The sequence below is a fragment of the Anopheles stephensi genome, chromosome 2 (genome assembly GCF_013141755.1).
Source record: "Anopheles stephensi strain Indian chromosome 2, UCI_ANSTEP_V1.0, whole genome shotgun sequence".
Taxonomy (NCBI): domain Eukaryota; kingdom Metazoa; phylum Arthropoda; class Insecta; order Diptera; family Culicidae; genus Anopheles; species Anopheles stephensi.
Window position 1 is genome coordinate 73,879,717 of NC_050202.1, and position 27,025 is coordinate 73,906,741.

Consider the following 27,025-nt stretch of genomic DNA (forward strand, 5'->3'; position numbering starts at 1 on the left):
TGAATGGAAAGCATTCATGCATTCAATGGAAAGGGGACCCAAACCTGTCCCGAGTTTAATTGGAATCATTGGTCAGATTGCGCGAGAGGCTAGTCAAACCCAAAAGGACAAGCAAATCTGTGCCTAAAACAAATCACGAAATCGGTTAGGGAATCATAAATGTTATATTTTTAGCTCCTGGGCCTTCCATAACATCCCTCCCATTTGTGCCAATAAGCTTGTACCACACTGTTGATGTGGTCTTCCTAATCTACCTTCTTTGCGTCCACCTGTAGCGCAAGGAATGTTCCGATATCAGTTGAAGCGGTCCATAAAGCTAATCACCCGCTCGTACAGGAACGTGTTGGCATCGATACCCCAGACGAAATCGAGATGGTTCCAGCGCGGATCAGACACACGGAACAGACCGATCGAATTGGATAGCTCGCCGTGCAGCTGGCGAACGTCCGACACTGCCGCCAGCCAATCATTGTCGCTAAAATGCAATGCCACCGGAGCCGTCACACGATGCAGCGGATAGTCGGGTGGACGGATCGAACCGTACCGGATGAGGTTTAGCGTGAGCCCGAAATCATACTGCCGGAAGCGTCCCGAGTTGTAGCCCTGGGCGTAGTGGACCAGCTGGTTCACCGAGGCACCGGCCGGAGCATTCTCCAGAAGGGCCGGAATCATGGTGCGGTTGAGCTGGGGCGAGTTGAAACCACCGATCAGGAACAGCACGTTGGCACACACCTCCTGGAACGGTGACTCGTCTTCGCACAGACGTTGACCGCCCATTATCATCATGTCGTTGCTCGGCAGGAACTCGTTCACGCCCAACATATTCATTATCCACTCGAGCTGATCGACGAACGGTGCAAAGGCGCGCACGAACGGTGACCGCAGGTTGCTCATGAAAGCTACCGGAGCTAGGGCATGCATCGAGCGTATCTTCTTGTTGTAATCGGGCCGCAGCGATGCCATCACGAAGAACGAGGTAGTGCCCTGCGAGTGTCCCGCATAGTGCAGCGACGTGTGGCCGGTGTACGCGAGCGTATAATCGATCATGGCCGGCAGATCGAAGTAACCGATCTCGTGCCAGCTAAAGTCCCAGAAGTTGGTGTTACGTGCGTCCGGATCGTGGAAGATGTGGCGTCGGGAGTTGGTGTTGCCGCGAGCATTACCCATCCACACATCGTACCCGGCGTCCACCAGCATGTAGGCGAGGGCTCGCCCCGGTCCGGAGATAACATAATCCGCCGACGAACTTAGCAGACCGTGCATCAGGAAGGCTACGTTCTTGCCCTGCCGGATCGGGTTTGCTGGGCTGCCCGGGATGCGGAACATCGTCAGGATGTACCCGTCGGCCGTCGTTACCTCGTGCTGCTCGAGAAAGTATCCATCCCTCAGTATGATGTCTGCGGTGAAGTTCATCGGCAGGTTCGTGTCTCTAGTGGACAACGGTGATCTTGGAACAGCTGCTCCATTGGCGATTCCAAACACGCCGATCGCCAACACCAACAGTAATTCTACGCCTTTCCCCATTGCTTCCTTGAGCGTCCACCTCACACTGGTTGCTGGTGAGGTTCTGACGATTGCTAGCTATTCTTTCTTGCAGAATCTATCCCTCCGCGTGGGTCTTTTATAGAGTGCCGAGAGCTCCCAAGATTCCGTTTATCTGTTCGCCCGCCCCCCAAAATAATTCCTAATCATTGGTGACCCCACGCCAAGAGCCACCGAGCCAAATTGGCCCCGTCATTGCTGGGACGTCAAATCAGAAGCAATATTTCTGGTGCGGATATCAGACACCTTTATCGGAAATCTGTCGCGATAATGGACCGCCCGTACCCCGCAATCTCACCGGATAAAGCTTGTCGATTGCCGTTTCAGTTGGCGGTGTAATCCGCGTTCGGTGCATTGATAGCTACTTCAGTGGATTATTTATTTAGAAAAAAAATAACCCACGATGGCACACGATGGGGCGGCTCTTATCTTCATTGCCCTGCTAAGCAGATGGAACTTCGGTTCACCACCTTACCGTCTGTTCTCCTGATACGTTCGATTCATACTCAAACAACATAACGAGACTTGAGACTCCACAGGTACTGGGCTGTTATCAGCACACCTGACCGATGATGATAAGGGTGATAGCGGTACTCTAGAGCGTATCACCGCTGGTATACCGAAGAAATAAGGTACTTCCACGATAGGGAACTGCCCCAGTAGGGGGAGAGTCTGTTGGCGTTAAGCCTGCTACAAGCACTGCTCTCCTGTTCAATAGATCATGTAGGATATAAGGTCTTGTCGGGCGATATCTATCGTGCCCCGTTTGGTGCCCCTAAGAGCACCGTCCCCTGGAGAAAGTGCTTTGTTTACAGCGGTACGGAGCTAAGCTTGTGGTGCTACTTTAACCGCGAAGCGAGCAGAGATTTCAGACCACCCGAATGTCTGCCCGAAAGTGCGCGTGACCTGCGCTTTCAAATGCAACGTAGATGCGGCGGCATGTGACAAAGTTGGCCAGTGGGTAGTCGTACACTATACCGAGCGCCAAAATGTCTTTACTCTCGACGGTTAACAATTTCAACTGCATGATAAGCGGTCGCGGAATCCGTCGGGTGATAACCATTCTTCTTCCACACACCCACCGAACCGAGCGCAGATCGGAAGCAGCGTCGAACTGGAAGCGATATGATGATACGGCACTGGTCACGGGGCTTTTCAATCGCATTTCCTTTGTTGATCGATCGATTGCCGAATATCTTATCCGATGGCGCACCTGTTATCGGCTAGAAGGAACTGCTCGGTAATCGGTTATTAAGTTGCGCACCACCACCCAAAATGGCACCAGTCTGTGGCCAGATCCTGTAGTGTTGTGCGTTGTCGTCCAAACATGGCGCTCACCAGCGCTCCGCTTTTCGTCGTTGCTAGTGTCGCCATGCTGGCAGCGGTGGTCGTCCCTCGTGTGAATGGCCAGTTTCAAACGATAAACCAAATACCGCTCGAGCTGCTGGAGCATCTGAAGCGTGTGCCACAGCTATGGAACGCAACGTCCGCCACCGATCACGCCTGCCTTAATCAGCTGGCTGTGTTTGCGAGCTCGTTCGATGCTGGCGAACCGTGGGCTCTTAGCAGTGAGTAGTGGCCATCGCTGGGCCAGGTGATGATACCTTGTTAAGTAACCCACTCTTCCTCCGTTCAGTGTACGATGCGTGGGGTAAAAACCCGGCCGGAATACTGTTCGGCAATGTGTTTGCGTTCGGCAACTTTGACCAATGTCGGCGCATCTCGCACCAGGGCGCACTGACGCAGATTGGCGGGCAGCATTGCACCCTCTACGTGGACTTGAGCCGCACCGGACTGCCACCGTCTGCGCCGCTGCAGTACGGTGTTTGCCTGCCGGATGCCTGCGAACCGGCCCTGGTGGCACAGCTGACCAACGCCTACTTTGCGCCGAATCAGATGCTGGTGGTGAATGGGCAGCAGCTAGCAATGTTCTGCTATCGTGATGAGGCCAAACCCTATCGGGCGGTCACAATCGTAGCGATGTGAGTTGTGTCTGCCTGCCATCGCGCCGTCGCTAATCTTATCGCCTTTCTCACTTCCTCGCTTCCAGTGTACTGTTTTCGGTGTACGGTGCGGTCCTGCTGCTGGCCACACTCGTTGAGCTGATCTTCTTCTACCGGAAGCGGGAAGCTCCCGGGTACGTGAAACGCTTCTCCTTCTACACCAACGTGGTCCACGTGTACCGGATCGTACCGCGCACCGTCGGCAAGGATGGTGTGCTCGAGTGTGTGCACGGTGTGCGGGCACTGTCCATGCTGTGGATCATCGTGAATCACGTGCACGATTCGGCGCTCGGTATACCGACGATCAACATCCCGGTGCGGCGCGATTACGCCGAAAGCTACTTCGGCGTACTGTTCCACCGGTTGGGCGGGAAAGCGGTCGACATTTTCCTGATGCTTAGCGGCATGCTCGTATCGCTCAAGATGCTGCGCGAGCTGGAACAGACGAAGCGGTTAAAGGTGTGGGAACTGTGGTTGCACCGCATCATCCGCATTACGCCCGCCTATGCGGCGCTCATTCTGTTCGGCATTGCGTTCGTCGATGTCGTCGGTGAGGGAGTGCTTCACAAGCTGGTCGCTGACGAGCTGCTGACCGCGTGCCACAAGAGCTGGTGGTCGGCGTTGCTGTACGTGCAGAACTACGTACACTACGAGTCGATGTGCTTCGTGCACACCTGGTACCTGTCGGTGGACATGCAGCTGTACGTTGTGGCCCCGCTGCTGGTCTATCTGCTGTGGCGGCACGGCAAACGGTTCGTACCGGCAATCGTGCTGCTCGCGCTGCTCTCGATCAGCTGCGTGTTTGCCACGTTCATGGTGAACGAGTACCGGTTGAATCGGTCCGCTCCACGGGGCGATGGGCTGATGCCGCGCAAAACGTACCATCCAACGCACGCCCGCATGTCCGTCTGGTTGTTTGGCGTTCTGTTCGGGTACGTGCTGCATCTGACGCGCGGCGCCCGGGTAAAGCTCTCCAAACCGGTGCTCGCACTCGGCTGGCTGTTTACGATCGCGATCCTCCTCGTGACGGGCTGGTCGCTGAAGCAGCTCTACATCGGTGACTATACGCGCATCCTGCCGATTGCGGACGCGTTCTACGAATCGTTGCACCGCTCGTTCTGGGCGTTCGCCGTCATGTGGGTCATATTCGTGTGCATCAACGAGCAGGGAGGAATAGTCGATCGATTTCTCGGCTGCCCGCTGTGGCAACCCCTGTCCCGGCTGTCCTACTCGATGTATCTCGTGCACATTGCCATCCAGGCCATCACGCTGACGCAAGCGCTCAAATTTCCCGTCGAATTTACCGTGGTCAACGTATTCTACACCTCGTTCGGGTTGATTTGTCTGAGTGCCGTCATGGGGACGGTCTGGTGCGCGGCGTTCGAGTATCCGTTCTTTGGGCTGGAAAGGCATGTGTTTCGGAAGAAGCAAGCGGCGGACTAGGGGGTTTCGAGTGATTTGGTGATTCCGGCAGTTTTGAATATAAAAATGACATCTTTGTTTGTTGTTTTTATTATTAAACCGTATTTCGTTCTCGGTGTGTGTGTTTTTTTTGTTTTTCTTTCTCTCGATACAACTCTCTGCCTCACTACAGTACGAAAATGGAACTACACTGCACTTTCATCAGGTCATCTTTCGGCAGGGGTAGGCGCGAAAAAGGAACGCGTTCCATTCGATTCGGCCCCTGCCAGTCAACCAGTTTGATGTGTATCCAGTGAGAGTTTAGCTTAAGCGTGTGTGTGTGTGTGTGTGGTTCCTCCACGGGAAGGATATAACATCCAGCTGGAAATAAAGACATCTAGAAACACGGTCCGCCGGCAGCGTCTACGCATCATCGGTGTTTTACAAATATTTACAGCGAATTTCTTCTTTTGATTCTCCAACGCTCTTCTCGCGTTAACGAGTTAGTAGTAACGTAGCACGGGGATTGGTTTTTTTTTTTGTCACCGAAACTGCTTTACGGCAACCCCGAACGCCCGAGCCACCCCCCCTCCCGCGATTGTAGCATTCTTTCTTTGGCTCCTGCGTAGCACACTTACTGAACACATCGATACAATTACATACATTGGCTAAAAGGATCGATCGAAATGGGGTTTTTTTTCCCGATGATAAGGTGATTCAACGTTGTTAACCCCCCGGCGTCGGTCACCCCTTTCACCTTGTCCATACAATAACCGAACATACAGCTAATTAATTGGTCCTATCAAATCGTACCGCTCCTGGCTTCTTCTTTTTTCGTGCCTGCAGCACGACGCGAAAAGGTATAAATAATTATTATGTACCACATTCTCGTGCCCGTGCTCTATCGCACGATCGCGTCAAAACTGATTTTAAAACAAAACACGTTACACAGGGGGGCAGCACACGGGTTACTTTCGTCCTTCAAACTTTTGCTGCAACGATGCCACGTTGGACACTTTGCCGGGGCCGGGTCGGGCGGCAGCCGTCAGCAGCTTTCCGTTGTTGCCGGTGATCGTGGCCGGTTTGGCGGCCGTTTTCGGCTTCGTAGTGGACGGTGCAGCCGCGCCCGTCGCCTTCCCCGGTACGGTCCCGTTCGGGAGGGAACCGTTGGCGATGCTACCGCGCGGCGACGGTGTACGCGTGCGGACGGATGCGTTCGCTTGTGAAGGCAGTTTTTTGGTGGCAGGACCGGTGCCGTTCGATTTTTCCGATGCGATTTTCGCTTTGGCGGCGGCCACCACCGAACCGGCGCGCGCATTGTTCGTCAGTACGCTGTGGTACGGTTTGTAGGACGAACCGGTTGCGGACGGTCCGTTCGCTGCTGCTGCTTTTTTCGCCGCCGGTTCGCCGCCGGCCTTGGCCGTGGGACCTTGGAACTTGATTTGATTCAACACGTCGGTGGTGGTGGCAGGAGCGGTAGATTTGAAGCTGCTTACGCCCGCCGGCGAAGCTTTGTCCACCGGCACAGTGGACGGTGTTACCCGGGCGATCGGTGTGCTGTTGATGGCCGACGGTCGCAAATAACCGCTGGACGTAGTGCTGAGGCCCGAGCTGCGATTCGGCACCGGACTGTCATCCTCCAGCTCGTCATCGTCGTCTTCCGTCGCGTCGAAATCGTCATCGTCGTCGATGATTTCCGACGTGTTAACGTACGTCGGTTCGTCATCCTCCTCGCGCTCGGGCGACGCTAACGTGGCGGCTTGCACTGTCCTCTCGGTCGTCGTCGGTTGGCTTGCGGCGGACGAAGACTTTCTGCTTCCACCGTCGCCCCGGCGCAGTGTGGACGCAATGTACACCGAGTCACCATTGCGGCTCTCGATCTCGTGCACGATTTCGCCCAACAAGCCCATGCTTTCCGAGCTGCCACCGGAAGAGATGGCCGGTGGCGAGAGAATGCTTGGCGGTGAGGGCGACTCATCGATCACGGAGTAAATATTGTCCGAACCGAGCGACGAGTGTCCCCCGCTCCCGTTGCCACTGTCCCGACAATCGTCGTACTCCCGCGCACCGGGCGGTGTAAGGATGCGGACCGATTTCGGCGGCGGAGGGTTCTGATAGCCAGGCACGCCGGGAATTTTCAACGCCGTCGTTGGTTCGCCGCCGACGACGGCTCCGCCCGGTACCGGTGGTCTCGGCGGTGGAATGGAAGGCCTCATGCCGACCATACTTTGCGGTCGCTTTAGACCCGCTCCCGAACCCTTCTTTCCCGAACCCGTGCTGCTGCCACCGATCGAACCATTCTCCGATCGCTCGGACCGATCGTCAACGATGCGCACCTTACGCTGCGCATTCCCCACGGTCGATTCTGGGTCGCGCATGCTTTTGGCGCGCTGTACCGATGCACCCGTCACCGGTGCGGCCGGTTGCTTTTCGTCGCCCGGCGCGCTGATGTCGGCCAACCGGGGCATACTCTTCGCCAGCTCGGGATTGTTCTGCTCGATCGGTATCGGGGCGGAGATGTCGATGTTGCGCAGCTTCTCCTTGTCGATCACCTTCAGCTGCTTCGGTTCCGGTTTCGGGGGCTTCTCTTCCTTCTTCAGGTACGACGTGATGCGGTTCAGCTTGCTGTCCTTCACCTTCTTATCCTTGCTGACCGGATTGATCAGTACCTCGGCGGACAGCGTGCTCGACGTGTCGGATGCGATCGCTGTGGATGGATTGGAGGCCACCTCGCTGGCGCTGGCCGGTGGAGGAAGCATTGGTGCCGGGCGGATAGGAACATTCGATGCTTGTTGCGTGACGCCAGCCACCACCAGCTCCCTCGACGTCGACGACTCGAGGATCGGGCTGGAAATGATCGGCCTAGCGGTGGAGCCAGGGTTGGCGGGCGGTAGTGCCGGGGCGGACGCCGAATCTAGCTGATGCTCGTGGTTGGCCAGCTTGCAGCCGTTGACGCGGAACGGTACGCCGTTACCTGCCGGTTTATGGTAGGTCGCTACATTATCTAAGCTACTGCTGCGGTCACTGTGGCTACTGTCACGGGCTAGCGTTTTGAGCGGTACGGGTACGGGCGGTGCAGCACGGGCCGGGACAGCATTGCTCGTCCTGTCCTCGCTATACTTACTGACCGGCTGCACGAACGCCACCTTGGGGGTTTTTTTGTGACCGCCCGGGACGACGCCGGCGCCACCGCCACCGCCGCCGCCGACCGTAGTGGACTGGGGAAGGGGTTGCAGGGTGAATCCTTTAAATTTACCGAACATGTTGTTGTTGGCCACAAAGTCCGACTCGTTCGGGGCGACCGTGCTGCTGGCGCCGATCGTGGACGACGGCCGGAGGAGCGCCGCGTTCATGTCCGAGTCGGGCGAATTCGGTGAGGACGGTAGGATCGTGTGGGTCGAGCTGGCCGAATGCGAACCGTCCGGCTTTATGTGTGTGGTCAAACTGGAAAAATCGGAACGAGATCGAAAATCTTAGGCTTCATTCGCATCGTACCGTTGGAACGGGAGCATGCCACATGCAGTAAGCTTATAATTTGATAAACATACAAGAATTAGCAAAAAAGATTAGTATATTATAAAGTTTACCAGGCAAAGGAGTTAAGTGTTAAAATTAGCATACGGGGCACTAAGGAAGGGATTGAACTAGGAAAACAGAACTACAGAATACACATACCCATGCTACCGATATCTATTAACCACCACCATTGGGAAGAAGGACAACGAAAACAAAGAAAGAACACAGACACACACACCCACACACAAACACAACTGTATTACTACTTTCTACTGACGGGCTGGCTGTTGCCAAATTGCCTCCGTAAGCAAGCATTTTGCCATATCCAATCCGTGCCATGCAACGAACAACTAAAGGTGCAGCTCGGTGCTAGCATTCAGCAGCGCTGGATTAGTGCTCGATACGAGCCGCATATCACCGATCAAGACGTGTCTTTGGCCGGTGGCCGGTGCTGCTCTCGCAGGTATTTCGGGTGCCTTCCGCAGCGTGGCGGTGTTGGTGCTCGAGACGAGCTGCACCTCACCGATCACCACCGCCGCACGTCTATCACGGGACTGCGCAGAGCATCGTTCCCCAGCGCCACTCGACAAAGGTGCAGCAGTACGCGAGACGGAAAAGGAAACGACAGCGGCGGACTGTCGCGGTACGTACGCGTTCGGTGGTGGTTTGCGCTTGCCGTTGAACATGTGCCCGTTGCGCAGATAGTAGATGACCAGGAACATGATAAAGCACGTGGGGACGACGCCACAGAAGAAGATGAACAAAATACGACGGAAGGCGTCGGTAGCTGGAGCGCGCGCGGAAAGAAAGAGAGAGAATGATTTTCGGGAATTAATATGGGAACGAACGCGTTGCACACTTCTACTCACCATTCGGGTCGGTTGCCGGTCCACTGTCGAGCGACCCGCCGAACCCGTGCTCGATGCAGAGCGGCGGCGCAAAGCCCGGCTCACAATGGCAGTGGCCCTCGCTGTTACACACCCCATTGCCGTTACAATTCTCCGGACACGCCGCCCCACTGCCGCCCGCCCGCAGCTTCTCCACCGACATGCACATCTGGTTGAGGCACATCCTGCCCTCGCCACACTTGGCCCCGTCCGGCGTGAGGCCCGGGTCCACCTTCTGCAGCCCCAGATCCACGATCGCGGTCCGGCACGGTATCACGCTACCGTTGTACGTCATGAAGCTGTGCGACAGTATCGCCACCGATTCCATCCCGAACTCGAGCCGCTCGTTCAGATGCCGACAGTGCAGCATGCCACAGTGCACGTCCGCCTCATCGCACTTGACGTACTCGTTCTTCACCCGATTGTACCCACAGTTGCCGTGCCGGCTACCGTCCTCATTCTTCACGTAGCACTGCTCGGACGATTTGCCCGTCGGCCCCCAAAGCAACCGGCACTGATCGTTCTGCGATCGGCACGCGCCCCGATAGCAGAACGCTTTACCCCCATCGCACGCTTCCGTGTCGCGCTTGAACACATCGCCCGGACAGTACTCCGACTCGCCGGAACAGTACTCGGGCAGATCGCACTCACCGTCCGCCTGGCGGCAAACCGTCCCACCGACCATCGGCTTGCACGTCCGCAGATCGCAACATTCGCCCGTCGCGCACGATGCGTTCGCGTGCAGCATGCAGGTGCGCGGATCGCAACACGAATTGTCACAGTAGTCCGGCAGCCCGCAGTCACACTGTTCGCCCGCCTCCACAAACCCATTCCCGCAGACGGGCGAATCGAACAGGCTTGCCGGTTTGTTCATCAAACAGTAGTTCATGCCGTGATGGAACGCCAAGCTCAGCTGATCGATGCTGCACCGGCTCCAGTGCTTCGGTGCGATCGACGAACTGGATGCGGACATGATGCACCGCTCCTCCGGGCACTCGCAGTCGGCCGTATCGTGCTCCATGCCAAAGTTGTGGCCCATCTCGTGCGCAACCGTAGTCGCCTGCACGCCGATTATTTCGCTGTGGTACATCTCCACCCCGCCGGAAAATTCGTACGTACAGATCGGCCCCTTCAGCGCTTTCCCGACCACACCACCGTCAAAGTGTTCCTTCGTGAAGAGCTGCGCGTTATCGTTCGGGTGGTCCTTGATGAGCGTTTTCTTGCGATAGTGCAGAAAGTTTTTCAGCGTCACCTCGCCATCCTTCGACAGCTCGATCTCGTCGCCCTCGTTCCACACGACCACGCCGACCAGCCCGACGAAGATGTTCAACGGTTCGTACAGCGCGTTGATGATGTTCGTGATATCCTTGCAGTACTGCTGGACGGTTTTAAAGTTTTCCCGCATCGTCTTGAACATCTTGTTGTCCACCACGATCACCAGCTCCACGTAGCTCGAGTACTTGTTCGCGTTGTACGGTCCGCGGATTTTGGGCGAACCGGACGAGGAGGTGGTGGCTCGTTTCTCGCGCTGAAAAAAGGTAATTTATTAAGTTTATAATCAGCTTCTGGCTCTCATAAATTGCACGCTTAATCCATTAGCGTGGAGCATACCCTCGGTGCTGCCATATGTTGCGCGTATAGGTCAGGATCGTGGGTAGCGTTGATGTGTCCCCCGTCGTAACCGCACCGATGTTGTCCACCGCCGTTTGGACCACCGGGAACTAAATCGGAGTGGCTGCACGTAATGGGAGGCAGAGCTTAGATCGGTAAACCGGAGGAACCATTTAATCGAGACGACTTACCGATAGATAAAGTGTTCGCCAAGGTCGATCCTTGCCGTGCCGTCGTTGCTTTTCACATTCGTCCGCGGACTCTCGATGTAGTACGTATCGTCGGTATCGATAATGATTCCTCGAATGCCTTCCGTCTCACCGCCACACGTTGTAATGGCCGCACTGGAGTCGGGTTTGCCTCGTATTTTGCCCTGGAAGGATTAGAGGGACGGACATTAGCATTCAGTTCGAGACGCAATGTTTAAAGCTCTAGTTGCCCGATACGTACATAGTAGTGGCAAAGATCCACCTCCTCCGGCCGACGGTCGTACCGTACGACACGTTTGCCCGTTCTGTTCGGCAGCTGATAGCTGAGGAAATGGGTGTCCGGTATGAGCGCCTTGTTTAGTTGTAAATCTAATATCACATCAGCTTCGTTTAATGTATAACTTAAGGTTAAATGCGACGCGTGCAGACCGTTCTGTGGAAATGGAGAAGGGTGCATTAAGTCATGGAATGGTCGGTGGTAGTAGTTCCCGTGCCGTTGTGCCTTACCTCTTCGCGCGTATTTGTTAAGGATCGTTTATGCCGTCCGTGTCGCAGCTGGGGCGTTATTTTCCCGTAGTGTGAGAATTCGTTGGAAGGATGAAATCGTTGATCATCTGGAAAAAAGAAGGCGAATGGGAAGGGTTGCATTTTAGTATCGCAAAAAGTAGACTTTTGGGATGGGTAAAAAGCGCTGTCCGTTTGCTATGCTTTCTAAAACATTTCTCCCGCAAGGGGTGGATGACGCCTCCGTAAGGGACGTAGTGTGTAGCTCCCACTCGTCGACCATTTTATTGGACCTGAAGGTACAAGGCTCCTTCACGTGGAAGTTACGGCGCCATCAAGCTCTCGGCCATGCTCCATCGTATCATAAATTTCGGATTTATTAACTGAGAAAAGTATCTTTCCCGGCCGGCCGTGTTTTGTTTTTCCGCTTCTTCCAGCTAAGCTTTCACGGGGTGAGATCGTAAACGTACACCGACCGGCAAACGATCTTTTCCGTTTGCAACCTCCCCAATAACAAGTGCATGCCATGTCCCTTTTCTACTCGCCGAGCTTCTTGGAACTCGTTCTACGTTGCTTTTCTGCCGCCTTGGAAAAATGCGCCGCCACCGGCGCAGAAAGTAAGTGTGTGTGTGTGTGTGTGCCCCGTTCCCGATTTGGGTCAAACGTGGGGTTCCGCGGCGATGCCACACAACCATTGCGGTACCGTGCCGTGGAACAGATACTAATGACGGCGCGTTTAAAGGCGTTAAATGGTGGACCGTTTTGTGTGCCAAAGGTGCAGCAGCTTCAACCACGCCGTGGTCAGAAGAAGACGAACACTACTCGCCCCCCCGCCCCCCCCGAAAAGCGAAAAAATCATAACCGATGAAATTAAGAAACCGTTTTTCGGATTAGATACGGCATCGGGCTGGTCGGGTTAGGAACCAGAAAGCAATCCGCAGCTCCGGGGAATTGCGAGTCGCTTAACGGATTCGGGCGCGCGATGCATGACTTCCCTCCACGTGGAAGGTGGTTCTTGTGGCTCAACTAACTGCAATTTTTAAATGTACAGTAAATAGTAAACTGTAGATAGTTCTTTCAATGTTTCGACTCAGTAAATGACTCGCATGTCGTTGATATCAAATGGAGGATCCAGCCCAGCCCAAGCACATAAATTGAAGCTTCAAAGAAGACATTTATAGTTCCTCTGTCAATCCCACCCACTCGCACACAGCGACGCTCATGTGCCAATTCCGCCATCCAACGACCACGTTTGTCACACTGGGATGGAAATGAATCTACGCCTTTTGTACCGCTCCTTAAGAACAGTCTCCGCCCCGGGATTTGCTAATTCGTTGCGCTAATCACCAGCCGTGAGCGAACCGCTAGATAAAATCGTGTCGAGTGGGTGCTACAACTGACACCAGCTGGAAGGAAGAACGTCCCGAGCGTCTTGAGACAGATTATGCAACACTGGGTGTGTGACACCACTTCACAGCCAAGTAGTGAGTGCTTGGTAAAGAGTAATTAACATCTCGCTACTTGGTGGTGCTCGCCTCCAGTGCCAGTGCGACACATCTTTGGACCGTAGCTAACGGTCTAAAGTGATTGATTGGCGATTGACTGGGATTTGATAAAGGTGTAATCACGGAGCCGCAATACCAACTGGGCTCTGGGTGGTCCGCTGAAGGTCAAGGGTGGCCTATAACCCCGTTAGTCGCTTGCTCATAGCCATTGTGTTCGATTGGGATGTTCGCTGAGCGGCCATTAAAGTAGGGCCCCGCTGATAGCAGTAGTTTCTGCGAATCAATAAACATACGGACAGTTATGTTTGCCTATTTTTATACGGGTATTTTGTACTCTTCTTTGTGATAGGCTCCACATTTGAATTAACCCATTTCAAGTTCCGCTAAGAAAATAAATTAAGAGGCACGCAACTTTCATACTCCTCCTACCATATAATGTCCCAAGGGAAAAAAGAAAAGTAATTTACATTTGAAAGTGTCGAAGAAAAAAAAGATCGATTAAGGGTGGTTGAAATTAGCGTTTGACCCCCATCTGGGCCAGACCTTAATTTTGAACGGCGAACAAAAAGGGGGAATATCGAATTTAGAGATGCAAAAACCAAAAACGACCGATTGAATTCAACCAACCTTATGCACACTTCTTAAGCGTGCCCTTCACACACCCGTGCTGGCCCCGTTGGTTCGCATTCTTGCACTTTTCGCCCGTTGAAAAATTCCGCTTTCACAGTTTTCCACTTCTTGAATGTGCCTCGAGGGGGGATTTTTTGCTGCTTCGATCGAAATCAATCGCAGAAAAGCACGGAACGGAACGGGGTTTTTTGTTGCAAACTGTGCCAAATTAAAGCCTTCCCCCATCTCGATTCAACGTCAACGGAATCGAATTGCGAAAAGATCAACGGATCTTGGGCTGTAGGGCACGGGACGGTTGTTCGGTGGCGATTCGCGAAGACTTTTTCTGCGAAATTAAAAGCCAATTACCAATCTTGCCGTGCACCGTGGGGCTTGAATTGAAACCGGGGACCAACGGCCGGGGAGCGCAGAGCAGGGCTTTAAGGGAGTACTCTGGGGCTGGCCCCGCCAAAAGAAGGGAAGGAAAGGCTTTTGGTGAAGATAACCGTAAGAGGAACCGTTTTTTTCTTCGGTTTCGTTTCGGCCTCTCGTTTGTCTCGTTTTGGGATGTGGCTTGATTTACCCAACCGGGATCTCTTTATGGCAAACGAGCCCGAGAATGCATGCAGCCCGTATAAATAGAAACGTATAAAATCAAATTAATTTCCGGCATTAACATCATTACAACACCAATTGGAGTGTTTGAGTGCTGATTTCTGATCGAATGCCTTAATTGACAAACGAGAACAACGAAAACGTGCCCATGATCACGAGCTAACGTTGCGTGCTGTAAGCGAACACCACATTAGATGTACGTACGTCATGATTGAATTCATCAGCCGGAATTCTCGTTGCTGTATATTAAAAATATACCAAACATCAGGCCATGAGTCAGTCAGTTCTTGAAACCGAGAGCGCTCGCGCCAACTGCATCCATCCGTTGCGAACGAGCGATTCGCGAATGTGCCGCCGCACCGTTTAGCTCATCAATTATCTCCCAACTGTGTCTTGTGTGGAGATGTGACTCGTCGGAGTTGGAGATGGTAACGGGATCTAAATGATTATAAGTTGCAAAAAGCTGCATCCCTTATTAACGTTGTGAGGTGCGGGACCGAAGCTTCATATTCGAGCTTCGAGTGAACAAACAGCCAAGGACAGAAAGCATGGGGCCCTAGCACTCGCAACAAGCGAGCATAAAAAAAAAGTTTCACCCAAACCCAGCCCGCCTTTGTTTGACTTTGGGATCGGCGTTCCATTGACCTCCGTCCGTTTCCTTCCGAGTTGCCGAGCTTTTCAGTGCCGACCGACGCGTAACGCACCATGGTACGGTGGTTGGACATTGGATGGACATTGGTTTCCGACACAATTTTGGGTTTTGTTTTTCCAAAAATATTTTAGAACATTTAGCAAAAATCAACACTTAGTCCATGGTCTTAGTCATGGTCTGAGTTGGAAGTATGAGAAATAGAAAATTATTTTGATATATATTTTTTGTGTGAAGCTTTTATCTAAAAAAAATCCAAAAACTCTTCTAAATTCCCTTCCAATGTTAAGGATAATTAAATTAAATTAAGGACTGTTATGAAAATGTCGACTGCACAGTAAACATATTAAAAGAAACAGAACAAACTTAAAACCGCATCCACCGCTCAGTCGGCGTTTGACCACTGTGCGACGGTTTGATCAAGCCCATTAAAACAGAGACAGACCGAGAAGCCTTCACCAAACGGGCTTCAAACGTTGATGCTCCCCGAGTCAAGCCTTCTTTTTCCTGCCGACCAGCCTACACCAAATATGGAGCAAACTGCATAAACGGTTCATCAGACTCTCCCAGAAAATTCTCCTTTCCGACGAATTCTTGTACCGACGTTAGAGGTCTCAGTAGAACGACGATATGTCTATAGAGCAACGGGACAAGGACCGGAATGGCAGCATCATTCCTTCCATTCCTTTATGGGTGTCTCGTACACGACACGACGGATGGGATTCGTCCATTGCAGAAAGCATTTAAAATGGGGCAGCCAAACACACCGAGCCCCGTCTGTTAGCTGCTGTAAAAGGACAGTACGGGCACAAGTTAGTGAAGACCCCCCTGTTTTAAGGGACACACACGTGTGTACATATTGCGATGTGACACCGGCACCATCGGCCCCACAAAAAACCATTCAACCTTAGCTTAATGACACTAATGAGAGGGTAACTTCAAAGGATGTGTACACGGAGAGCGCCATCGAAACACTTCAGCCGGCAAACCAAAACGGCACCAAGTTTCATTTTCGGTGCCAAAAGGCTCTTCACTTCAGCACCATTTAACGACCGGGATCCGGTCTAACCAACTACAAAGCCCACCCATACGGGGATCTCAAATGAGGCTTGCGGTGAGCTCCGTGTAGTTGGTAAAAGCTATTTTCCGGTGGAAAATATTTGGCCCCTTTTTTAAGGTGTGACTCTTCTACTTGTGGAAAGTTTGCATCAACAAATACAGGGCGTCGTGCAGGGAAAATTAAAGGGAAAAGAATTTGAGTACATCCATTCGTTTGCTTGCCTGCCTGTCTCAGCTTCTTTTTCCCATCATCATCATCATCACGATCTCGTGTTCGATCGAGAGAACCACGATTGTGTTACGAATTTACGATCGCAAGAGATCACGTTCACTAAGCATTCTACTAGAAGGGCAAGATTCTTGTCTTCCATTAGCATCTTCCCACCTTCGGATACAACGCACACACACATACCGTTCGCTAATAACCGTGTTCCGATAGCAATAAATTTCAACCCACCGATCACACACCGTGCAATAACGTCCATCGTCAATCGGAATCATGGGGATTTCATTTTCCACTGCAACTATCGGCGGTGGACAAGATAATAATGCCATGCGGCAAGTTTCCTTTTTTGACGTTCACGTCTGCGCCGGGATGTCTTCGGCGTAATATCGCTGGCAATCATTAGGGAAGAAATACGCTTTGCATGCGAGTGTGCGAGTTAAAACTGTTTTAAAGAAAAAGGAAACGGTTGAACACGAGTAAAAAATCCCTTCGACGGGGAAACATGATACGTATACGGCGTGTCTTTGTGGAAGAGGTTTCTTTGTTTTAGGTGACGACCAACAGTTTCCATTACACCAAACGGCTGACAGCTGTGTTTCGAGTGACATTCGAGAAGGTGCTAGGTAAGAGGTTTCTGTCGAAGCTAGAGCACCGTCCATCCACAGGGAGATCATCTCGATTCATAACTAAGTCGCAAAAAAAGTCTCTTGAGAGGTAGAAAAATTTCATTAATATAAAATTCAATTGAAGAACTGCTTGGGAAACTGAAGGCCATGTTGAAACCCTTCCATAACGCGAATCGGCACAAGTTGATCTTGCAAGTCTTCAAGCAAGCTACAATAATTGGCAGGTGTGTGTGTGTCTTGGTATGCAGAAGACAGTTAAAAATGTTTTCCCGGATGTTTGGAATAGAGGAAAAACACATAATAGGACGTCTGAAGTCCCATCGGTGCTTGCATACACATTCGTCGAGAAGGCGAGAGCAATGTCAGCTCAAAAGACGGAGTGGCTTGACTGTGTGCCGAAAATATCTCCTCCCGAAAACCCGAAAACTGCCGACGACATCTGTTTGTTTAGAGCAAAGGACGCTTAAGCAAGGGACACATGGCGTGCGCCCTTGTCTGGGTGTGTGTTTTTAGGATGATATTTATGGAACATATTTATTTTGCTGTCAGGTGACGAAAAGGAAAGAGGCTTGCCCGTCGGACTCTTTATTGTTTTATGATTTTTGAAAATATTTTAAAAATTTCTATCTGAATGCTAACATAAACTCATTTCCCGATCAATCACGCCACGCTGTGGCATTTTAAAATTCTTTATCACTTCCCACGGACCGCTTGAATGCAGCTCGTTGCACTGCACTGTGTCAGCCAGCCAGACCCGCCACAAGATAGCAATCAATAAACGTAATTAAACCTCGCAGGTATTACACACGTCCGTTGCCATACTGACCGGGCAGGGAGCGCGCGCACACACACACACACACAAAGGTTCGCATTTTTCCGACCAACCAGCCGCGATGAGTCATCGGATGAGTTTTTCCCTCTACAATGTAGACTCGCGATGGGGGAGACACGTGGACTCCCCACCCCGTCGTCCAGTTGCTATAATGGATTGTACATGGTGGGAGCTTGGCCGGTGAGAAATTAGTTTCCACGTGACGGCACGCGGGCAGAGAGAAAAGAATTCCAACAGCGGCGAGTATCCCTCCGACGATCCAATCATATTGCGCTTTAAGTTAGGTTTTTTATATCCAAAATGCAGTGGAAAAAAAATCAGCATAAAAACCGCCATATGGCCGTGAGCTTCAAGAGTAGCCTGATTAGCATTTTAAATTACCCACCAATAGCTAACAAAACAAACATAACCACCGTGATTCTTCGGCACCCATAAGGTTTGCTTCACGCCAGGGACCAGCAGCGCGTGAATTTACATTACAATTCGGTGACAGCAGCGATGCATCGATCCACCTACAAGCGGGGGAAGCAGCACATCCAGCCTCCAGAGCAAAACCAATGTCTTCATAACTGTTACCATAGCAACAATTTCCCCTTTCGATTTTACGGGTTGCTCGATAAACTTTCAAAAAATAAATAATAAATAAACCACGGTTCACCAGTTCGGTGGTGGAGAGTTGACAACCCCGCAGTGAATTTCCATAACGCACCAACGACGTCGTCGTGGCTTTGCCCGGAAGAGAAGCAACCGCCGGCAATTTCCATTCTGCCGCGCTTGGTTGGGGCCAGGGAGCAATAGACAATTTTAGAGGCAACCGTTCGAAGGTGAAAGCTTACGTCATATCCTACGTATAAGCCGGCCGGATTAGTCTGGTGGTCTGGTTGGACGGCAGAGGAAAGTAATAAAATAATATAATAACTATCGTGCGGTTTCCTCCGGAACTGTACACGACGACACGATGTCTTTCCATTTTTGGCGTGTCTGTCCACCATTTATCTATCGAAACGCACTCTTACTGCCAGGTGATCCGTAGCCGTACGGGTAGCATTTGGAAGTGTTTTTTTTAGCAGAATACTGAAAACTGCTTGCCAAAAAATCAATCTCGCTAGGAAGGGGAGGGAGAGAATTTTTAATAGATGAAATCATCTCCAACGACCACGAACCGCATATAAAAATCTATTAACGCAACAGCCAAAACATGCCTGAAATAATGATATCCGGCCCCTGCCGGCTACTATTTCGTGACAAGCATTGCCTACCACCATGCCGGATCGTGTGTCGAAACGCCGTAGCTCGTGGATCTCGATTTCATTATAAAATCGTCACGTTCCCGGGCATGCCCATCGTCGTCGTCGTTCTTCGTCATCTTCGCTGTCACTGCTGACTGCTGCCAAACCCTCCCCATTATCCACCATTCTATCCATAAGTCACCTTTTACCCACCAAGACGTGACAATATCTCTCCAAGTGCAATGGTCTCTCCATCGACGACAATTGTTGGAGTCGGTCGATGATCATCAACCGCTCCTCTTCAGCGGTAAGAAAAGGGCGGTTCGCAATTGAGACATCTCGGGGTTCCACTTCATCGAGCACTTCACCGAGTGTTTTCCGATAAATTCTGAGCATCGGGTTCAAAAGACTGGGTCCGTTTAGTCACCAATCATACAACGAACTCGCTGTGAACATCCTCATCGTCCACGTTGAGAGGTTAAGTTCGAATCTTCTCCCCGATAGATATTATGGGTGTAGCTGCTTTTTCCACCAATGTTTGTGGTGGCCAATTGGCCGGCCCTCCCCTGTTTGTCATCGATATGGGTGCGCGGTGGCAGCCATGACCATGAACCTTTCATTTCACCCACCCCATTTATGTGTTATTTTCTCTCGTGCTGCTGCCGTGGAAAAGTAAACCCTTCGGGATGATGGAGGGCACGGACCATAATTTGGGGTTTATTCGATTGTTGTGTGAACAATCTGTGTGAAAGAGTTATAAAGGGCTTCACAAACGTTGATCTATAATGTGGCAAGTTTTACTCTTCTCTAATGTTGACCGAAAAGCTTCTGGCTACCAAAAATTACCCACCCAAGGGTTAATCGTAACCCTCCGCGTACACCGATGATCATCTACCGGTTCCATGATGCTGTCCCACCGGGGAGAAAATGAAGAGCAAGAGCACACAAAAGGCAGCAAAAAGAAAACAAGCGGACAAGATCTATCTAAGCGGAGCGATGATGAGTGATGTCAGCGAGGCCGGCACGATGGGGATTGGAATTGGTTTTAAGTGAGTTCACACTTTGCTCCAATTTTGCGTCCGACGTGACGACGTTTACGACGCCATGGTGTGGACGGGTCCGCCGGGAGAGGAGAAGGCATGGCGCCAGGTGGTGGAGCGGGTGGCACGCGGATGATGGGCGCCAGGCACAACGAGAGCGCATAAAAGCGACATTTCGGTTGGGGTTCAAATTTAAAGCTTCATTCAGGCGGGAGTTGCCCGGCGAGTTTAGCAATCGATAGAGGACTCTCTCGCTGACTGCTGACAGGGAAGATCTTATGAGAGATATTAAAGTTGTTATATCCTATTTAATAAAGAGAAGGTTAACTTCAACAAAACCCACTAACATCCGCGGCAGAGCAATTGGGTAAAGAAAAACGCCCTAGGTTTGTATGATTGAGCCCGGTCAATAGCCCCAAAACCGACGTGCACGCTGTGCACGCTATAAATAACTTTCTGCATCTCTCGGCACGGTGTGTGCAGCATGTGTGCAGCATGCAGTCTCGCTTGCTGCTGCTGTTGCATCCGAACCCGAGACACGAATCCTTTACGGCGCCCATAACGGTCGCTCGAGAGTGCTGCACTCGATCAACCCCGCCGATTGATTCTACTCTACTGGCTGCCAATGCTCGATCGTGCGGTAAGGGACTGGGACTGGATGAAGTGCAAGCGATGGAATTTATGCTTTCGGTTGGCCTCCTTTCCTTGTTCTACCGGGGATGGCGAAGAAGTCGTGATTCATGATCTGGAGAAGCGAGCTGATTGTTACTAATTCATTTTGTGTCGTTTTTCTTCATTATTTCAGACTCGTTTGGCATGAGAGAGAGAGAGAATCAATCGATGATGAGACAAATAATCGATCGCGTAGCAAACATGTGCTCTGGGGTTGTTGTTGATCGTGAGCCAACGGAATACAATTAGGACAAACCAGTTCCTAACGTCCGAGTGACGCTTCTTCTTCTTTGTGCCTCACACTACCGTTCGTCCGTTGTGACAGTCATATTAATATACTGTTTCATTTGATAATGATGATAATCTGCTCGGTAGCATCCTCCGCACAGTAACATCATCGCTACGATCGCATTGTCAGCCAACATCCAGCACGGTTGTGGCGTTGTGTGCGTTAAATGAGACTTAATTGTTTCAAGGTGCAGCTCGGGCAGACAGCGCCAGACAATAGAGTCGTTCTCCAATTTGTTCTCGCTATACGGCCATTTAAAGTCTCTCGTGAAAGGGAACAATTAAAGATGACACATTGTTTCGCGCCATTGCTACAAGCATCACTGGGCTGTCCCCGCATTCAGAACAAGGATTCAACTACGCTCCTTGATGTATTCTCTCTCTCTCTCCTTTCCGGCCGTTTTCCTTAGCTAACAGTAGACATAAAAAGGGGCCTCAAAAGCTACATTATTTTGCACTCACGTTTTCAACCCCTATCTATCCATCTATCTAGTGTTACCTTACAGCCAGCAAAAGATGAAGGTTTTTATGATGGTGCCAGTGTGTCGTGTCGGTGGTGGGGACCAGAATAAGAACACAATCCCACCAGGAGTGACCTCAGCAAAAAGCTGGCCTTCGCCAATATCAACGTGCCTCACTACGTTTCTCGTTCGATAGTTGCAAAATAAGACCCCGCTGGACGACACGAACGAACGTATCGCCCAGAACATGGCGCCTTTGTCTGTTGGCAATTGCAAACCTAAACATGGGCGGCTTTCGGGGCCACAGCATAAGTGGAAATTCTGTATTCTGTACGCCGCACACTGGTAGCATTTACTTCACACACACACACAGTAAACAACCACCGTTGGCATTTTTGAGTTCAGCATTTTCCCTTCTTTTTTTTTGCTCCCCAACACTGGCGGGTGTATAATGCGTCCGGTTTAGCAGGTGCCACCGGCATTCACCATTCAACGGGGTGAGGCGATTTTCTTCCATTTTCCTTACCGTGGAAAACACATTTTTCTTTTTCTTCTCAACTCGCCCGCGCTTTCGCCTTACCCTTCTCGAGGGGAAATGGATGTAAAGTATCCATTTCTTTTCACTTACTTTCGCTCGCTTGCCACAAGTTCACACAGTGTGACCCGGTCGGTCGTGTGTCGCACGCGAGACTACGGCTACTGTGGCTTAGAGTGAAATCGGTCTCGGGATACCTCTTTCCATTTCCACCTTCAGTTTTCCATCTTCGGCCCAGTGTCAATCAAGTGACACTTCAGAGGAGAGCGATTATCGAAAGGATGATGATGGTGTTGGAGCTCACCGGCACAGCACACCGTCACTGGCTGAGACTGGGAAAAACGATCTGTATTGAAAGCATTTTCATCACCTTTTTTCTTGGGAGCAAAAGAGAAGTGATGATGCAGATAGAATTTTGATAGCAAACGATTTCCGCTGCTGTTTGCTATAAACTTCTCAAATCGCTCAAGTGAGACGTCGGTCGGATGTTGTTTGTAGAAATATTTCAATCATAGCCGTCTTCGCGCGGGGCACGGAACTCTTCCCAGGGGCAAGACATTTTAATTTCACGCATGACTATTTATTGCACTACACTCGTGGGGGTTTTTGGGAAGATTTTCCACTTTGCATGAGCATGTTTTAACCTTTCGATGTGAATTTTTGAGCGCAATATTAGTTATATATTTTATCTTATATTTTAGTATAATATACTCAACAATAAGACGTCTTATGGAAGTATTAACTTTATGACATTTATCTATTTAAATTGGAATATAAATAACTAAGAATATTGAAGCTCCATTTCAGCGATGATTCGCCGAGGGTTAACGAATAGTTTTCTTCAGCTGCGCTCGAGCATCGCCCGTCCGCGTGGCTAAATTTAAATTTCGCTTCCCGCCGACGCTGAAAAAAAAGTGGCCCTACTCGAGAAACACTCCCAGGTAAATTTATGCTACCCTCACCGAGCAGGCTGTGTACCGAATCCTCTCCTTTCTACAAGGAACCGACTCCCACCATTACGCAAGTATAAAAATGCGATTAAACCGGCAAAGTGACACACTTTGGCACGCGTAAAAAGAGAGGTTGCTGGTGCTGATAACATGGCTCCATGGCAGGTTCCGGGATTGCGGATCGTGTGGACTTTCAATTCAAAAAAGGGCCATTTTACTTATGGCGTTCCTCCTTCCTGCTCACGGCTCAAAAGGAAAAGCAATAGAGGACACACATGGCAGGTGGCAGGAATTTATTGGCCCGGTACAAATACGCTCGCTAACGGGAACGCCCGGTAGTACTATGGCGGATGTGGCCGTACATCGAAGGTCCATCGAAGATGTTTTCAAAATGGGACCAAGTGAGAGTTGTTCGAGACGACGGTCGATCGATCGCGAGTTTCGAGACACCGTCGTCGTCCCCATTGTCATTTGGTTTAATTGCTGCTCGGACGGTGGAAGGTCTCTAATTCGGTCTATTAGTGGAATGCTTTACGAAATCTGTGTTGAATTCCTGATTTAAGCTTGTAATACCTGCTTAACCGTGATGCATTTTAAGCAAGGAGATAATTACTTCAAACCTGCCGACTATTCAATATATTAATCACACGTGGTGATCTTCTTCGTGTGCGGTTTTTGTGTCGCTTTTTTTTTGGACTGCAATTTAAAATGTTAGTTGAGGAAGTATATCATTTTCGGCATTAATTTCCCTGCAGAAAATCCTTCACACATATACCGGTCACGGTCACCGAACAAAATCAACAACTGGCTTCCTGTGCCCCCAGACCCCTACGGGCTAGAGATTCATAATGTCTAGCAGCAAATAAAAAAAACTGCGTCACTGCGCACACCCGGCCACTTGAATATGTATGCTGTTGGGAAAGTATTTAAAGGCGGCAGATTTCTAAAAGGATTCACTACTCGCCACTAGCCGTTGTGACACGTGCAAAGGGAACACCACATAAGCATAAAGGGAAACTGTTGTGTGAGATGCACCACGCGGCTAGGATACGCAATCGGCCACCTGCTTTCAGTATTTGGCGTGTGAAAGTAAAGAAAGTTAACCGTTGTCACTTACAACGGTCAATGCGCGAGATGGCTAATGGTTGCTAATGTGGTCGGTCGCGATCGCAAGAGACTGCAACTTCTTCACTTTGCACCAATGCACACCATCGAAAGACTGCGTTGGCCTGGTTGGCTAGCGATCAAGTGTCGTTTTGTGCGTCCTTATCTTGTGCGTGCATGGGTCAGGCAGACGGGGAAGACATTAAAAGTTACAGCCGACTGAATGTCACTTTCCGCATTAACTGCTCAATGCGGGCGCTATAAATCTTGCTTGAAGCACAAACAAGCATCGTTGTTAAGCTGGTTAGATTCGTTTTAACATAATCGAAATAAATATTAAAGCGTGTCAGTTAGAGACAAGATTCGAAAAGAGAGCTAATAAACCTAAAGCAGGAAGACATCTAAACACTTGTGTAAAGGCGAACATAATTTGTTATTATGATCGCTGTTTTACAATTAACGAGGAAATAAGTTTTCTAAAGTGGCGCGATTTTTGTACTAAACATCACCCACCGAGGACACCCGGGGGTTCAGTTGAAGGAATTATTTCCGCCCAACAAATCCACCGAATCCGCCGACGACGGGTCATGCTCCGGCGGTCATCGGTGATTGCTTTTCTTCCGCATCGGATCCGGTCACTGCTTATCACTGCTTCTTCTCCGCCATTCTCCGTGGCGCGCAGTAATTATGCAAGACAAGCACCACAGACACACACACACCTAACCAATTCGATTTTTGCCTCTCCGTTTGTTGTTTTGTCCAAAATTGTACTTACGGACGAACGCCTTTGGGGTGCAGTTTCCTACAACGACAAAGAAGGCCGCCGCCGCCACCACTATCGGCCGGTGGTGGTACGGTTCCGTTTTGCATTTATCAACCGGAAATGAATGACGATCGTACGATCGCCACTGCCACGGCCTGTTCCCTCGAAGTGGTTGGTGGTTTGCAAATGCTTGGCTGCCCATACGCTCCCGCGCCTATGTGTTGCCTTGGGTCAGTGCTTCACGTACGAAATCACGTTTTTATGCTGCACTTATGCTGTACTGCGCCGTACTACCAGCACAATCAAGCGTCGGGTGATTTAATTCGATTAAGCATGGCACGAGATGGAAGCGGCGTTGGAGTGTGCGTAGCGCGTACGAGAGATCGGCCTTGGTGTGATTGTTATGGCGAGAAAACGGTTAAAATGGTGATTCCTTGGCCGGTTAACAATTGTTTGTCACGAGCGCATTATTGTCCAAATTTCCCATGTCACAAGCACCTCAATTGGAGGGCCGAGTTGGAGTTAAGTGTAGGAAATTGGTTATAGTTTTATGGGCTTTTAATGCATTGATTTAAGTAGCAATAGTGTAACAAGATCATTGAGGAGTCGGTGAAGTTCGGGTGGCATTGGATCAATATCAGTCTCTTATTTTCCCATAAGCTCACCAAGAAATATTTTAAACCAAAGAAACCCCTGTGAGATCCGATGGAACGATCAGGTGGCTGAAGCGAAGCGTTCAGGACGCCTACGGGTAAAATCAAGTCACAGAAAGCCAGAAATGGCCGGCCGAGACAAGCTTGTAGTGCCAAAGAGGAAAGTTCATCAACAAACACGAAGAAAAAGATGCTCTCAAGCTCGTCACTGATGCACGACATAAATTGGTTTAAGCCACTGCGCTTAAGCGTACGTCCAACCGGATCACAGGCTTTCCATACAGAGCAGCATCCCCTGAGTCATTGCTTCCGTTGCTTCTATTTCCATCGGTCGTAACCCATCATTTCTTCTTATGCGCTACAGGACAAGGCACACAAGATGGAAACAACAATACGCCACATTCACCAAACCCGAACTCCGCTGCTGCAATATTTAAACCGATGGGTAAATGGGCCAATCTCGCGCCCATGTTTCAGGATGTAGCTTCAATATGTTTTAGCACACACACAAAAAAAACAGTGTTTACGGGAAGCATAAAAAGGCATAGCAAAACATATGAAACATGGAAAGTAACGCCCACCAAAAGGCGAGCTGCTACTTCCACACTCCACAGTACGACTCAAAGCGATTGCTTGGCACGCTTGCCGAAACGGTTCGTTAAAAATTTAAAGAAAATGCTCTCATTTCCTACCCATCGTTCAACTGGTGTGTTGCCTTTTTCGTTTTTTTGGTTTTGCAAATATTATAAGAGAAATCGTATGGGAGTAACAGTTAGTAGGTAGCAAAAACCAGCTGAATGCCATTAGCGTAGAGTGGTCCAAGCCGTCCCTCTTACACACGATATGGTGCCACCCTCGAAGGCCCTCATCGCAGGATACGGTTCAACTCTTTTGTCCGGCACGCATCGAAGGTCACGCGAAAAGCAGCCTGTTGGTACGAATTGTTTACCAGAGGTAAAAATGGTTTCTTCACTGTTTTAAAAGCGAAACGTTGATAAGCCACAACAACGGGCTTAACGCTCGCCGTGCGTGCCGACCGAATGTGTTTGGGCGCACGAAATAATTTGGCAAATTTGCGAGGCTAGCTTTCCGAACGAAATGCAGCTCCGAACTGCATTCTCACTCCATTCCCGATTCCACGAAACTGGGCCCGTTGGTGTGCCCGTTTGTTTATTTACACTTTAGCTCGGTGGATTTGGTGGATTTCCTCCCACTCGTCCCGGGGCGGGACGTGCTGTTGATCTTAAACATACTTCACCAGCGGGAGGGCGGATGTGTGTGTGTGTGTGTGCGATCGTGATCGCGTCTGGAGCACTGCTAGAGACAGCCGACAATCCCCTTTGCCGGGACGCATATTGTGCAGTGCCCCATTAATCAAGCATAATTTATTCAATTATACACATTACACCCGACAGCGTATGGGTTAGAGTACACACAAACAAGCAAAAAAATGTAAGAAGTGGATGAGTTCGTAAAAAAAATGCAATACCCGCCTCCGATCGTGATCCGTCTCACAATTATGAGTTGAGTGAAAAC

At 50.5% G+C, this 27,025-nt stretch overlaps 3 protein-coding genes across 4 annotated transcripts in view; 1 reads left to right on the forward strand and 2 right to left on the reverse strand.

Annotated features, from left to right (window-relative positions):
- Positions 1-141: 141 nt before the first annotated feature.
- LOC118508010 (lipase 3-like) lies at positions 142-2,727 on the reverse strand. The gene has a single exon (XM_036047394.1). The coding sequence runs from the start codon at positions 1,522-1,524 to the stop codon at positions 295-297; it is 1,230 nt and encodes a 409-aa protein (XP_035903287.1). The 5' UTR covers positions 1,525-2,727; the 3' UTR covers positions 142-294.
- A 34-nt stretch (positions 2,728-2,761) lies between these two features.
- On the forward strand, positions 2,762-5,071 carry LOC118508002 (O-acyltransferase like protein-like). The gene is made up of 3 exons (XM_036047376.1): positions 2,762-3,110; positions 3,179-3,524; positions 3,593-5,071. Exons 1-3 carry the CDS (start codon positions 2,870-2,872, stop codon positions 4,986-4,988), a joined length of 1,983 nt encoding a protein of 660 aa, XP_035903269.1. The 5' UTR covers positions 2,762-2,869; the 3' UTR covers positions 4,989-5,071.
- The window catches only part of LOC118507996, a 28,989-nt gene continuing 7,009 nt past the window's right edge, over positions 5,046-27,025 (reverse strand). For both annotated transcript variants that reach the window (XM_036047366.1, XM_036047365.1), the window contains 7 exons: positions 11,677-11,783; positions 11,411-11,602; positions 11,152-11,333; positions 10,961-11,084; positions 9,332-10,877; positions 9,114-9,249; positions 5,046-8,390 (listed from right to left, as the gene is read on the reverse strand). In XM_036047366.1, the coding sequence (XP_035903259.1) occupies positions 5,915-8,390; positions 9,114-9,249; positions 9,332-10,877; positions 10,961-11,084; positions 11,152-11,333; positions 11,411-11,602; positions 11,677-11,783 (4,763 nt within the window). In that variant the 3' untranslated portion in view covers positions 5,046-5,914. The remainder of the gene's footprint in view (positions 8,391-9,113; positions 9,250-9,331; positions 10,878-10,960; positions 11,085-11,151; positions 11,334-11,410; positions 11,603-11,676; positions 11,784-27,025) is intronic.

Coding starts and splice junctions, on each gene's coding strand:
- LOC118508010 (XM_036047394.1), bottom strand. CDS start 1,524: ATGGGGAAAGGCGTAGAATTACTGTTGGTGTTGGCGATCGGCGTGTTT.
- LOC118508002 (XM_036047376.1), top strand. CDS start 2,870: ATGGCGCTCACCAGCGCTCCGCTTTTCGTCGTTGCTAGTGTCGCCATG. Junction 3,111..3,178: donor CGAACCGTGGGCTCTTAGCA/GTGAGTAGTGGC, acceptor TCCTCCGTTCAG/TGTACGATGCGTGGGGTAAA. Junction 3,525..3,592: donor GCGGTCACAATCGTAGCGAT/GTGAGTTGTGTC, acceptor CCTCGCTTCCAG/TGTACTGTTTTCGGTGTACG.